A 14,809-nucleotide genomic window follows, 5' to 3' on the forward strand; every position below is an offset into this window, starting at 1 on the left:
TCCTAACTCTTCCAGTTATTGTCTGGGCAATCTTGATTAAGCTATTTTATTCTTGACATGTAAATGGACTATGGTCATATAATTGACCCTTGAACAACACGTTTTGGACTATATGGGTCCACTTATATGCAATTTTTTTTTTTCCCTCAGCAACTACACCACTATGTTTACCAGTGATGGTTGGCCAAATATACAGATAGAGTATCCCCAGTGGATAAGGAAGGTGGACTATGAGACTTTAGCATCTGTAGATTTTGTTATCTTCAGTGGATGCTGGAACCAATTCCCCACAAGTACCAGGGACAACTGTGCTATTTATTTTCTAGAGTTATTGTGTGGGTCATGTGAATTAATACATGCAAAGTCCCTGGCAAATTATAAGTTCCGTATCAGTGCTTGGTATTCATTTGCATTCTTCTTTCCAGTGGATCTGTTTACATGGATCTCCATAAATAACCAGATTCATAAATAATCAGAATGATCAACCCTTTATTTTTCAGAAGAGGGATGTGTGATTGGAAGACCATTAGAAGTGATTCAGTTGTCAGAAACAATCAATATGGCAAATGAAGATTAAGATATTAACAGCAAAATTTGAAAATTAAGACATTATAACACTGGATTTTGTATTGGATAAACAAGCTGAGCTTATAATAAATGAGAAACATTGAAATTTATGTTTAATTATCAGATTTTCTACTCACCACATCATTCATCAGTCTACCAACAGAGAATCTTTTTATTATTCCTTGCAACTTTGAACAGATAAGACGATTGTCAATAATATAAGCTTTATTGTCTGAGTGTAGATGTTTGTTTTAAAAATTATCTGAACATTTTTATAAAGTTCAAATATAATAGACAGATCTTTTGATATATTTTAAAAGACCATGTGAAAACAAGTAGGCCATAGAAGCTGTATCAAAGCAATCATTTCAAAATGTCTTGTCCCTTTAAAGCAAAATTTCCCAAAGTTTCAATGAATGTGCTTTGTGTTGGTCTCAGCCTGTTGATAGAGATCCTATCAGCGAGGACTTCCTGTGGGCACTCAAGTGGTCCCTATTATTTGTGGTGAGCTGCACAGACATTTCCCTGATCAAAGCCAGTGCTGTGGCTGGAAGATCACTTGTGATTCTTTTATTATTGCAAGATGCATCTCAGCAACAAGTATCAGGTAACTTTGAAAAATAAGCCTTGTTACATTCTGGAGGGTACGTGGCACACCCAAGGCCACAGAGAGAGGTTAAGGAGAGAAAGAGAGAAAGAATGAGAGTAAGAGAAGACAGCATGGTTCTGCCTTTGTTGTGATCAAGGATGGGGTGCCTACATTAAATTTTTGTTGGTTAATTTAAAACATAAGAGCAGGAGTTATAAAATTCAGAAAGGGAAATGTAGGGTCAATCAAGCTGGCAGTTACTTATATCATTCAGGGCTTTCTAAAAGGGAAATTTCATGGATAGGACAGCCCAGCTATTTATCTAAGTGTTTAGCTAGAAATATGTTTATTTGAGATTATATCTTTGAAATCTATTGTCTCAGCAATGAAAAGGTTAATATCAGAACTTACATAACAATTTAAAAAGCTGATCGTTATGCACTTACATTGCAATGTGAATATAGGTAGGTGTAGTCTTGACCTGATGAGAAGATGAATCTGTATTTATAATTTTAGACAAAGAAAAGGACTCACATATAATGTATTAAATTCTCCTAGATGATAGCACTGCAAGTACAAAGTATTGATTTTATACCCAGGTAACCAGGATGGACCCCATGGAGAAACACAATCATACTGCCATGCACAAGGTGACTGAGTTTGTTCTTACGGGGATCACAGACAGTCCTGAGCTGCAGGCGCCTCTCTTTGGGATCTTCCTGGTCATCTACTTGGTCACAGTGACAGGAAATCTGGGTATGGTTATCCTGACCCATTTGGATTCCAAGCTACATACTCCCATGTACTTTTTCCTTAGACATTTGTCAATTACTGATCTTGGTTACTCCACTGTCATTGGCCCAAAAATGATGGTCAACTTTGTGGTGCACAAAAATACAATTTCCTACAATTGGTGTGCCACCCAACTGGCATTCTTTGAGACTTTCATTATCACTGAACTCTTCATTCTATCAGCAATGGCCTATGACCGCTATGTAGCCATCTGCAAACCTCTTCTCTACGTGGTCATCATGGCACAGAAAGTGTGTTGGGCGCTGGTACTTACTCCCTACCTCTACAGCACCTTTGTGTCACTATTTCTCACCCTTAAGTTATTTAAATTGTCCTTCTGTGGCTCTAATGTCATCAGTTATTTTTACTGTGACTCTGTCCCTCTGATATCTCTGCTCTGTTCTGACACACATGAGTTAGAATTGATCATCTTGATCTTTTCAGGCTGCAATTTGCTCTGTTCCCTCTTGATTGTTCTTGTATCCTATATGTTCATTCTGGTGGCCATTCTCAGAATGAACTCAAGCAAGGGGAGGTACAAAGCCTTCTCCACCTGTAGTTCACATCTGACAGTGGTGGTCGTGTTCTATGGGACATTACTGTTTATGTACCTGCAACCCAAGTCCAGCCATACTTTTGCTGTTGATAAAATGGCCTCTGTCTTTTACACTCTGGTGATCCCTATGCTCAATCCATTGATCTATGGCCTAAGGAACAAAGAAGTAAAAGATGCTCTGAGGAGAACTTTAACCAATTGATGCAAAATTCCCAACTAATATCTTAATACAAGTTGCAAATGTGGGTCCAAAATCCTTGTAGAAAGCTCTATCAGTCCAATGAAAGCATCAAAAATAAAAATGTTTTACCACATTGTTTCACCTTTTTCAGGATAAAATGCTTCCTTTCATATCTCCCAGGACTCTTCTCCACCTCACCTGAATAAACATGGTGTCAGATGATTAAGTCTCAAGTGATTTTCAAGATCATATTGGAACTTATGTCATTTAGAAAGAAGGCAAGTCATGCCAAATTTTTGGTCAAATTCAGACTTGCAGAGGTTAAAAAAGTATTTATCAGTCAAAATAGAGTACAATGGACCAAAAATTAGTGATATATATGTTAAAGCAGGGACTGTACTAAAGGTAAAGAATATTAAACCATGAATAATGTGTAGACTAGACAAGAGGCAAGGAAGTGAATAAGCTTATGATTATAACTGAACAAGTTATTTCAAGAACATATGCAATACAGAAAATAAAGTATACCTCTCAGAATTAAATTTTCAGTCAGATTGAGTTAATATTTTCTATCTCTGGGATACAGTGGAGATTTTGGAAGATATTTAAATTAAGAAACATGAGAAGCCTACTGGCTAACTCTGAGTCTCCCTTGACAGAGTCACATGCTATAGTTAGCTTTGGTTTATGCTAGCTTCCTGGTAAACATGTTTATTTAGGATAGCAGATTCAAAAAAAATGAGTTATCCGGTCATTTTCTTGTGGTTGTTGTTGGTGTTCAGTGACTAAGTTGTGTCTGACTCTTTGACACTCCATGGGCTGCAACACACCATACCTCCCTATCTCTCACTGTCTCCCAGAGGTTGCCCAAGTTCATGTCCATTGAGTCAGGAATGCTATCCTACCATCTCATCCTCTGCCACCCTCTTCTCTTTTTGCCCTCAATCTTTCCCAGCATCAGGGTCTTTTCCATTGAGTCTGTTCTTCACATTAGGAGGGCAAAGTATTGGAGCTTCAGCCTCAGCATCAGTCCTTCCACTGAATATTCAGGGTTGGTTTCCTTTAGGATTGACTGGTTTGATCTCCTTGCAGACCAAGGGATACTCAAAAGTCTTCTCCAGCACCACAATCTGAAAGAATCAATTTTTTGGTGCTCAGCCTTCTTTATGGTCCAACTCTAACATCCATACATGACTACTGGAAAAACCACAGCTTTGACTATACAGCCTTTTGTCAGTAAAGTGACATCTTTGATTTTTAATACACTATCTAGGTTTGTCATAGTTTTTCTTGCAAGGAGCAAACATCTTTTAATTTCATGGCTGAAGTCACTGTCTGCAGTGATTCTGGAGCCCAACAAGAGACAATCTGTCACTGTTTCTACTTTTTCTTCTAGTTGCCATGAAGTGATGGTACTGGATGCCATGATATTTGTTTTTTGAATATTGAGTTTTAAACCAGCTTTTTTACTCTCCTCTTTCACCCTCATCAAGAGGCTCTTTAATTCTTCTTTCTGCCATTAGAGTGGTATCTTCTGCTTATCTTATCTGAGGTTGTTGATATTTCTCTCAACAATCTTGATTCCAGCTTGTAACATCCAGCTTGACATTTCACATGATGTGCTCTGCATAGAAGTTAAAAAAAGAGGATGATAATATGCAACCTTGTCATACTTCTTCCCCAAAATTGATCCAGTCAGTTGTTCCACATAAGGTTCTAACTGTTGCTTGTTAAATCTTATACAGGTTTCTAAGGAGACTAGTCAGGTGGTCTGGCATTATCATCTCTTTAAAAATTGTCCACAGTTTGTTGCGATCCACACAGTCAAAGGCTTTCAGTTAATCAATGAAGCAGAAAGAGATGTTTTTTCCTGGAATTTCCCTTGGCAATTTGATCTTTTGTTTCTCTGCCTTTTCTAAACCCAGGTTGTAATCTGAACGTTCTTGATTCAAGTACTGCTGAAGCCTAGCTTGAAGGATTGTGTGTATACAGTCATTTACTAAAGTGACATAAATATTTTGCAAATCCATAGCAATGATAACCTAGGTTAGAGACAATTGGTACATTCTAGGGTTAACTGACCTTTCATTGTGTATTTTGCTTTCTTCCTCAGCTTGTATACACAGTTCCAGTATTTTGCATGAACTCTGTGCTAACAAAATGCTTCATCCTTTGTACTTACTCAGGGCTTCCCTGGTAGCTCATGGTAGAGAATCTGCCTGCAATGCGGGAGAACTGGGTTCAATCTCTGGGTGAGGAAAATCCCCTGGAGAAGGGAATGGCTATCCATCCTAGTATTCCTGCCTGGAGAGTTCCATGGACAGAGGAGCCTGGCAGGCTACAGTCCATAGCATGCAAAAAAGTCAGACATGACTGAGCGACTAACACACAGCAAATGAACTGATTCCTTATACATTAGTTGTTTGAATAGACAATTTTTAGATTTTTAAAAGGTTATAAACACTACCCCAGTCATTTTGATTCAGTCTAACATGCAAAGTGAAAATTTTGGGTAATTAAATCAAAATATGAACCAGAGTCTCTTTATCTTCAGTTCAGTTCAATCACTCAGTCATGTCCAACTCTGCGACCCCATGAATCACAGCACACCAGGCCTCCCGGTCCATCACCAACTCCTGGAGTTCACTCAAACTCATGTCCATTGAGTCGGTGATGCCATCCAGCCATCTCATCCTCTGTCATCCCCTTCTCCTCCTGCCCCCAATCCCTCCCACCATCAGGGTCTTTTCCAGTGAGTCAACTCTTCACATGAGGTGACCAAAATATTGAAGTTTCAGTTTCAGCATCAGTCCTTCCAGTGAACACCCAGGACTGGTCTCCTTTAGGATGGACTGGTTGGACCTCCTTGCAGTCCAAGGGACTCTCAAGAGTCTTCTCCAACACCACAATTTAAAAGCACTAATTCTTCGGTGGTCAGCTTTCTTCACAGTCCAACTCTTACATCCATACCTGACCACTGGAAAAACCATAGCCTTGACTAGATGGACCTTTGTTGGCAAAGTAATATCTTTGCTCTTTATCTTAGATGCATGTATTTTATTTATTTTCCCCTTCTTTAATGTACTGCCATTTACTTTATTGTTACCACAAAAGGAAAAAAAAAAAGAAAACTATCCCTGTGAGATGGTGGATATGTTAATTAGGTGATTATGATAATATTTCACCTTTATACATGTTTATCAGAATATCATATTTGCACACTGGAAATATATACAAATTTTATTTATTAATTTTATCATTATAAAGATAAAATTTTAACTTTTTAAAATGAATCAATGAAATAAAATATAACAAATTAAATTAAAAAGCACACAATTGCATTCTCCAAGAACATCAATTTTACTTGCTACAGTACCTATGGATCCTGTCTGTAAGTATATTTATTGTCATGAATAAATTTTATTTTTTAGAGCAACACTTTATATTGTACTGTAGAGATTTTTGGTCACATATTTTCCCCCAGTTATATCATTTCCTTTACTTTTCACAATCCATAAGTGAAGTTAAATAATATTGAAAGCAACTTTAGTTTCATCCACATAGGAAAGCATTAAAGAAACCATGGTACATCATATTCCCTACAATTTACTTTCCTAATTTGAGAAAGCATCACATTATTCTTAGTTAATAAAAGTTCCTTTTTAAATTTTTTATTGAAAATTAATAAAGTGATTCATGGCAATGAATATAGTGATACATGATGCAATGCTATTATAATGATATTAAATTAATGCCTTGAATTGACTTCAGCAGGGCAGACTTCAAGAAGAAAGATTTCTACAGCAATACCCTCAGAATAATTATGTTTGTCAGATTATGACACTTTATCACAGCATACAACTGTGGAGTACACATTGATCTCTTTTTATTTGGATATTCTTTGACTGATAGACCTAGTTGTTAGCAGATTTTAATTTCTTTGCCACTATAAAAAGTGCTGTAACAAATAGCTTTGTACTTATAACATGATACACTATTGCTTTTTGTTTATAAAATAGATGCATAAGGATTCTTCCACATTCTAACTGTGTTGTTGGTAAATTATTTACCTATTTGCATAATAATTTAAAATAAAAAATAAAATGCTAATAAAAAGTACTGTGCTTTGTGGTAGAGTGTGGAGCAATTCACTGTAAAGAGACATTGAGGAACATTTCAGGATAGTGGAAATTCTCTCATATTGGGAGCAGTAGTAGCATGTCATCATTTTTCAAGGTCAGCATACATACTTCACATTTTTTAATATTCTATTGTGCCTAAAATATACATTATTAATGTCTTTTTTTTTTTTTTTATTATTAACAGTGTTTTTATTTACAAAGAATTATTTTTATTTGGCTGTTTGGAAAACCACTAACATTTTTCACTTTTAGAAAACATTAAATAATAAACAAGATGTTATACAGTACTTTGGATAACTTCTTCGATCAGTGTAGTGCAATGTACTATTGGCACCTAAAAGTCAAATTTTCTATTTTCCCCTTTCATCTCCCTTTGTGCAGTTATATGACCAAAAAGGAAATGAATCATTAAAAATGGATCTAAAGCTGTATTTCCTGGCCCCTAACTCAAAGGCTTACTGATTTATATTCCCCCTCCAGCCCTGCCTCCACCAAGTTAAATGATGAAAGATTCTACAGTCCTATTGTTCCAAAAACAATATCATTTTGTGGGGCTTGGAGATTCCAATTGATGAGAGAAACTTCTGCTATTAGGTGAAGGAAAGGTCCTGGCAGTGGTGTTGGGCATGGCACTCTTTTTCAATAGCCAGGTTAAGTTGTCACACACACTGCAGGGAGATTGCACCAGATAAAAATCTCTCTCAAGCTATGTTCTTAGCTATAGTCTCTCTAAAAATTTGAAATATCATCCATTAAGCAAGTGAAAGGGTTATAACTTTACTAAGAAAAAAAATACACACCACCACATTAGGCTGTCACTGAGATACTAAAATATCTGCCCATCATACTCCTTTGGAATAAATAGATTTTACATTTTTTCCTATTTTTTTTGGGGGGGGGGGGTTGTTTTTGTAACACTTCTAGGCTTGCCATAAACAGAGAGGTCTCTGTTTATGGCAAGGTCTCTGTTTATGGCAAAGGTCTCTCTCTCTCTGTTTATTAATGTCTTTAAAATGGAATATGACTTTTTCAATACTATTTTTGCTTTTTTTAGACACTTTTCTAGAATTTTTATATAATCCATATAGACAAAGATCTAAAGGATATATAAAAGTATATTAAATATATATCTATAACTCATTGCACAAACTTCTGAACTATATACATAGCTTGCAATATTTCTCTATACTGATAATACTGTCATGACAATATTAACTTAATACCTTGAACTGACTTCATCAAAACAGTCTTCAAGAAGCAAGGTTTCTATAGCAAGACCCTCAAAATAATTATGTTTTTCAGATTGTGATGCTTTGTCATTATTAGGCCAGGCAGAACCTCTTCTCTTGTTTATTTATTTTTTCTTCCAAGTTGTTGTGGGCAGAAATGTGTCCCACCAAAATTTATGTTGAAGGCTCAATCCACAGTATCTCAGAACCTAGTGTATTCAGAGATAAGGCTTTTTAAAGAAGTAATTAGTTAAAACAAGTTATTAAAGTAAGCTATAATCCAATATCATAAGTGTCCTCATAAGAAGAGGCTAAAACACATAGAGAGACACCAGACACTTCGATGTACCCAAACCGAGTGACAATCACAGGAAGATACAGCAAGAAGGGAGCCATCTATGCAAGGAAAGAAGCCAAGGAGAGAGGCCCCAGAAGAAATCAAATCTGTTAATCTCTTACTCATAGACTTTATTTATTTGTTTAAGATTTTTTTGATATGCGTGCTTATTTGCTTAGTTGTGTCTGCCTCTTTGTGACCCTTCGGACGGTAGCCCTCCAGGCTCCTCTGTCTGTGGGATATTTTAGGCAAGAATTCTGCAGTGGGTTGCCATTTTCCTCCTCCAAGAATCTTCTGACCCAGAGATTGAACTCGTACTGGCAAGAGATTCCTTGCCTGCTGAACCATCGCAGAAGCCCTTTTTGATATGAACTGCTTGTAAAGTCTTCACTGAACTCGTCACAGCATTGCTTCTGTTTCATGTTTTGCTTTTTTTGGACCATAGGCATGTGGGATCTCAGCTCCCTGACCGTGGATCAAACCCACACCCTCTGTGTGAAGCCTTAACCAGTGGACCATTAGGGAAGTCCCTTGATCATGGGCTTTTAGACTCCAGAACTGAAAACACATATTTCTTTTATTTAAACAAACCTGTTTTTGGTATTTGTTATAGCTGCTCAAGCAAATGAATACGTTTTTCATCTTTATTCATTTACCCCACGATGTGGGCTTCCCAGTGGCTCAATTGTAAAGAATCCACCTGTAATACAGGAGACACAAGTTTGATCCCTAGGTTGGGAAGATCCCCTGGAGAAGGAAATGGCAACCCAACCCACTCCAGTATTCTTTCTTGGGAAACCCCATGGACAGAGGAGCCTGGCAGGTTCCATGAGGTCGCAAGAGTTGGACATGACTTAGTAACTAAACAACAACAAAACCTTACTAGATAACCATCCCAAAGTATTTAATGTGAAACTACTCCAACTTCCAGCTTTAAATTCAAGGCCTAAAGGGGAAAATAATATGACACACACACATACACACAAAATGTTGTTGCAAAGAGAACTTAAGCCCCAAAGCTGATAATTTCTCCAGGGCATTTTTCTTTCTACATGATTCTCTTAGTCTTTAAATGCATGAAAATATATGTCTAAAATATTTAGTGTTTAAAAAAAACTGTGTGAAAGGAAATTTATAGACATTAAATAAAAGTTGTAATTTCAAATATTATATTTGATCCTTGCCTAGAATTTATCTTCTAAATTTTTTCACCTGAAATACATTTATAAAGAGAGGATTAAAATAATATTTTTAATATAGAATATTTTTTGGAGGACATAGCTTCACCTTTAATATCCAGTTTATCCTATTCTTGAAATAATGACTGTGCTAAATTGTACTCTTTGAAGTAAAAGTAGGAAACAAAGAGAAATAGTGTCATATAAAAACAAAGTGTGTAAATGGAATTTGTTTTTATTTCATTGTTAGTCCATTTGTTTCTAGCTCTTTGGTTTGCATTTTTGCCATAATGAGTCACTGAATGCAACAAAGTTACTTTGATAGATACACTTTAATCAGATGTCATGGAGTTGAACTCATTTCAATAATATATGTCATACTGTCACCAAAAAAAGAAGAAGAAGACTGAAGAGACGTCTGGTTGAACTCCTAGGGGGAGATCTTATCAAACAGCAAATCCCAGATGGCATCTTCCCAAAGGATGCAAAAGACAATTTGTGGATATTAAAATCACCTGGGTTTTAGTTAGGTTCTCAAAGGTTTATAGAGCCCCACCAACTCTCACTGACACAGCCAAGTAGAAATTCTAAGAGGCTGAAACAGATGTGCCTTAGAGGTGGGTAGAAAATATTTATCTTATTTTGGTATAATGGCCTTCCCATGGCAGATGCATGTTGATGTATGGCAAAACCAATACAATATTGTAAAGTAAATAATAATAATAATTTTAAAAATAAATAAATAAAATGGACTTCAAAAGATGAAATCTACACCTCAAAGTGCACCATGTCACTTTCATTTTGGAAGGCATCAGACATTATGTATGATCAAATAGTACAATACTTAAGTTAAGGTTGGAGAAAACAAGCTATTAAAAACTATCTAGCTGTTTATATTTCAAACTTACAACTGGTATCATTAGATATTATATACTAAAAAAAAAAAGATATTATATACTTATACCACTATTTAAACAATGGATTTTTGCTCACTGAGATTATTTTTATCATACTCTTGTTTCTGCAATACTAACGAGAATGAAAAATTCATCTTTCACACACATATGCAAAAAAACTTGTGAAGGAAAACTGAGTACAGAATGACCCAAACTTTAAATGATGATTCTTTTTGAGAATACAATGATATACCATCAATTTTCTCAAGAAAATTTCCATTAGCTCTGGTAATATATTCAATACAATAGAGGTGAATATATATATATATATATATATATATACATAATATATAACCAATGCTATAATAACGTATATTTAGATAAAACATCTATGTACAATAAAATGAATCTGACAACATTTTACTCAAGAAGTTTTCAGAAAGAAGACTTCAGTCTGAAGAGACAGTGCATAAACAGGATCAAGACATTAAGAACTGCAGACCCCTAAATTTCTGGTTTGATAAGACAAGGCTTTCTGTAACATTCTCAAGGAGAAAATGAAACCCAGGAAGAAAGAGAATGCTCATTTACTGGGATGCTTTTAGTTCAAGTAACCCAAAAAAAAATATCTGAAATAAATTTACTTAAAAAAATACTGGCCTTATAATTTTATAATAAAATAAATTTCTAAGTATGTGGAGAAAATTATTATATATATATATATAATTATTATTATTACTCCTCTTTAGTCATAAACATTGTTGCTAATTTAAAGATAATTCCCCTCTCTTTTACTCATTCCTGTTACTCATTAGTGCTCATAAGAAGATTGAAAATGCCGAGAGTATGATCAGGAATGATATTTTTCAATACCACAAGTTCAAGTTTTGTAACCTCATTTGAGGTTACATTCATTTGCAGTTTCTGGTAGCATGGGGCAACTGCTGCAAATGATGTGCAATCCTTTTTCAGATAATAAGGTACCTCTCACCAATCTATGTATTTGAAAAATCAATATGAATATGGACACAAAATGCCAGAGATCCTAATACAATCCAAATTCCCTACTTTGACACATTATCTTCTGCCAGAAATGCTGTAACCCTGCTTAACTTATTCTTAAAATTTTACTCCTCCCTTCCAATTTCTACCCCTTCCAATCATACAATTTCTATCCTTTCCAATCATATAATTAATTATCTTTATAACAGCAAGAATAATATTTTTTTAAATTTAAACCTGACCTTATTATTCACCTACATTAAAACCTATCAGTTTTACAATTTACTAGAAAAAAATTCAAACATTTATTGTGACCTAAATTATCTGATTTTACTGATTTTATTTTCAGATTTTCAATGTATCCTGGTATAAGCTAGTAAGACAAGACAAATAATGTGAACCTGATTGTGAAATGTATTGAAAATGAAGCTAAAGATACTTCAGTTATTCTAAAAACCAAAGCTTAGATTGCATGAATTAATAAATCAAAAATTTGGAATCATGACACAGCGACCACTAAGGATTAACAGTCAATCACTGTGGTAATGACCCAGGGAAGCCTAGACCTAAGAAAGGAAAAGAGGGGGTGCTTAGGATGGCAAAGTATTACATAGATTGCCAAATACTTCAATGTGGAACCTTGAATAAGAAAACTAGAGGATGAATAGAATGCTTGTGATCTAAAATAGTTGTTTTTTTGAAATGTAATTTTACAATTTAAGATCAAGCATATAACCAGTGAGGCATTAGACTTCAGCAGAAATACAGGAGCTGGTATAACCTGGAAAATTTGTTTGGGCTGATAGTTGATATGTTTGCCAAGGGAGACAATGGAGACACTGACAATTGTAGACAAAACATTAAACATTGTAAACATGGAGAAGAAAAAAAAAAGAGGCATGGTGGGGACAGGGGAAACACAGAAGCAATATTCTGTAGCTCAGTGTCTGAGGGAAAAAAAAAGCTAGAATCTCAAAATAGAGGATTGTCCACAGTGTATAAGGATGGAGGTTGATTGAGGAACATATTAGGAATTTTTCTTACAACCTTTAACAAATAATTTTGAAATAAATGAAAAAAAAATAGTATACCTATCAAGGTAGACATTTTCTTAAGTACCTGTAAGAATAAACACAAGAAATGTGTCCCAGACTTAAATATTAACTTGCCTGAATGTTTTATAAATGTCTCATAAGAACCTAAACTTAATATGTTCAAAGTATCACTTTGATCACTTCATTGTAAATCATATCTTTTAATATTTGAAAAATGTCATGGCCAATGGCCTAACTGTGAAAAGATCACAAAAGTCTTTCCTATTCCTTCAGTTCAGTCATTCAGTCGTGTCTGACTCTTTTTGATCCCATGCACTGCAGCATGCCAGGCCTCCCTGTCCATCACCAACTCCTGGAGTTTACCAAAACTCATGTGCATTGAGTGATGCCATCCAACGATCTCATCCTCTGTCGTCCCCTACTCCTCCTGCCTTGAATCTTTCCCAGCATCAGGGTCTTTTCCAATGAGTCAATTCTTCCCATCTGGTGGCTGAAGTATTGGAGCTTCAGTTTCAGCACCAGTCCTTCCAATGAATATTCAGGACTGATTTCCTTTAGGATGGACTGGTTGGATCTCCTTGCAGTACAAGGAACCCTCAAGCATCTTCAACAATACAGTTCAAAAGCATCAATTCATCGGCACTCAGCTTTTTTTATACTCCAACTCTCATATCCATACATGACTACTGGGAAAACTGTAACCTTGACTAGATGGACTTTTGTTGGCAAAATAATGTCTCTGCTTTTTAATATGCTGTCTAGGTTGGTCATAACTTTCTTTCCAAGGAGTAAGAGTCTTTTAACTTCATGGCTGCTATCACCATCTGCAGTGACTTTGAAGCTCAAAAAAAAAAAAAAATAGTCAGTCACTAATTCTACTGTTTCCCCATCTATTTGCCACTGGAATGCAAAAGTAGAAAGTCAAGAAACACCTAGGATAACAGGAAAATTTGGCCTTGGAATACGGAATGAAGCAGGGAAAATGCTAATTGAGTTTTGACAAGAGAACGCACTGGTCATAGCAAACACCCTCTTCCAACAATGCAAGAGATGACTTTACACATGGACATCACCAGATGGTCAACACCGAAATCAGATTGATTATATTCTTTGCAGCCAAAAATGGAGAAGCTCTATACAGTCAGCAAAAACAAGACCAGGAGCTGACTGGGGCTCAGATCATGAACTCCTCATTGCCAAACTCAGACTTAAATTGAAGAAAGTAGAGAAAACACTAGACCATTCAGGTATGGCTTAAATCAAATTCCCTATGATTTTACAGTGGAAAGTGAGAAATAGATTTAAGGGACTAGATCTGATTGATAGAGTGTCTGATGAACTATGGACAGAGGTTTGTGACATTTTACAGGAGACAGAGAACAAGACCATAGCCATGGAAAAGAAATGCAAAAAAAGCAAAATGGCTGTCTGGGGAGGCCTTACAAATAGCTGTGAAAGAAGAGAAGCGAAAAACAAAGGAGAAAAGGAAAGATATAAGCATCTGAATGCAGAGTTCCAAAGAATAACAAGGAGAGAAAAGAAAGTCTTCCTCAGAGATCAATGCAAAGAATAGAGGAAAACAACAGAATGGGAAAGACTAGAGATCTCTTCAAGAAAATCAGAGATTCCAAGGGAACATTTCATGCAAAGATGGGCTTGGTAAAGGACAGAAATGGTATGGACCTAAAAAAAGCAGAAGATATTAAGAAAAAGTAGCAAGAATACACAGAAGAATTGTACAAAAAAGATCTTCACAACCCAGATGATCACGATGGTGTGACCACACTCACCTAGAGCCAGACATTCTGGAATATGAAGTCAAGTGGGCCTTAGAAAGCATCACTACGAACAAAGCTAGTGGAAGTGATGGAATTCCAGTTGAGCTATTTCAAATCCTGAAAGATGATGCTGTGAAAGTGTTACATTCAATATGCCAGCAAATTTGGAAAACTCAGCAGTGGCCACAGGACTGGAAAAGGTCAGTTTTCATTCCAATCCCAAAGAAAGGCAATACCAAAGAATGCTCAAACTACCGCACAACTTCACTCATCTCACACACTAGTAAAGTAATGCTCAAAATTCTCCAAGCCAAGCTTCAGCAATATGTGAACCGTGAACTTCCTGATGTTCAAGCTGGTTTTAGGAAAGGCAGAGGAACCAGAGACCAAATTGCCAACTTCTGCTGGATCATGGAAAAAGCAAGAGAGTTCCAGAAAAACATCTGTTTCTGCTTTCTTGACTATGCTAAAGCCTTTGACTGTGTAGATCACAATAAACTGTGGAAA

At 35.9% G+C, this 14,809-nt stretch overlaps 1 protein-coding gene across 1 annotated transcript; it reads left to right on the forward strand.

Annotated features, from left to right (window-relative positions):
- The first annotated feature begins 1,764 nt into the window (after nt 1-1,764).
- On the forward strand, nt 1,765-2,706 carry LOC104983836 (olfactory receptor 8K1). The gene has a single exon (XM_010833366.1). The coding sequence runs from the start codon at nt 1,765-1,767 to the stop codon at nt 2,704-2,706; it is 942 nt and encodes a 313-aa protein (XP_010831668.1).
- Nucleotides 2,707-14,809: the final 12,103 nt, after the last annotated feature.

The sequence above is a fragment of the Bison bison genome, unplaced genomic scaffold, assembly GCF_000754665.1.
Source record: "Bison bison bison isolate TAMUID 2011002044 unplaced genomic scaffold, Bison_UMD1.0 scf7180017863440, whole genome shotgun sequence".
Lineage (NCBI taxonomy): Eukaryota > Metazoa > Chordata > Mammalia > Artiodactyla > Bovidae > Bison > Bison bison.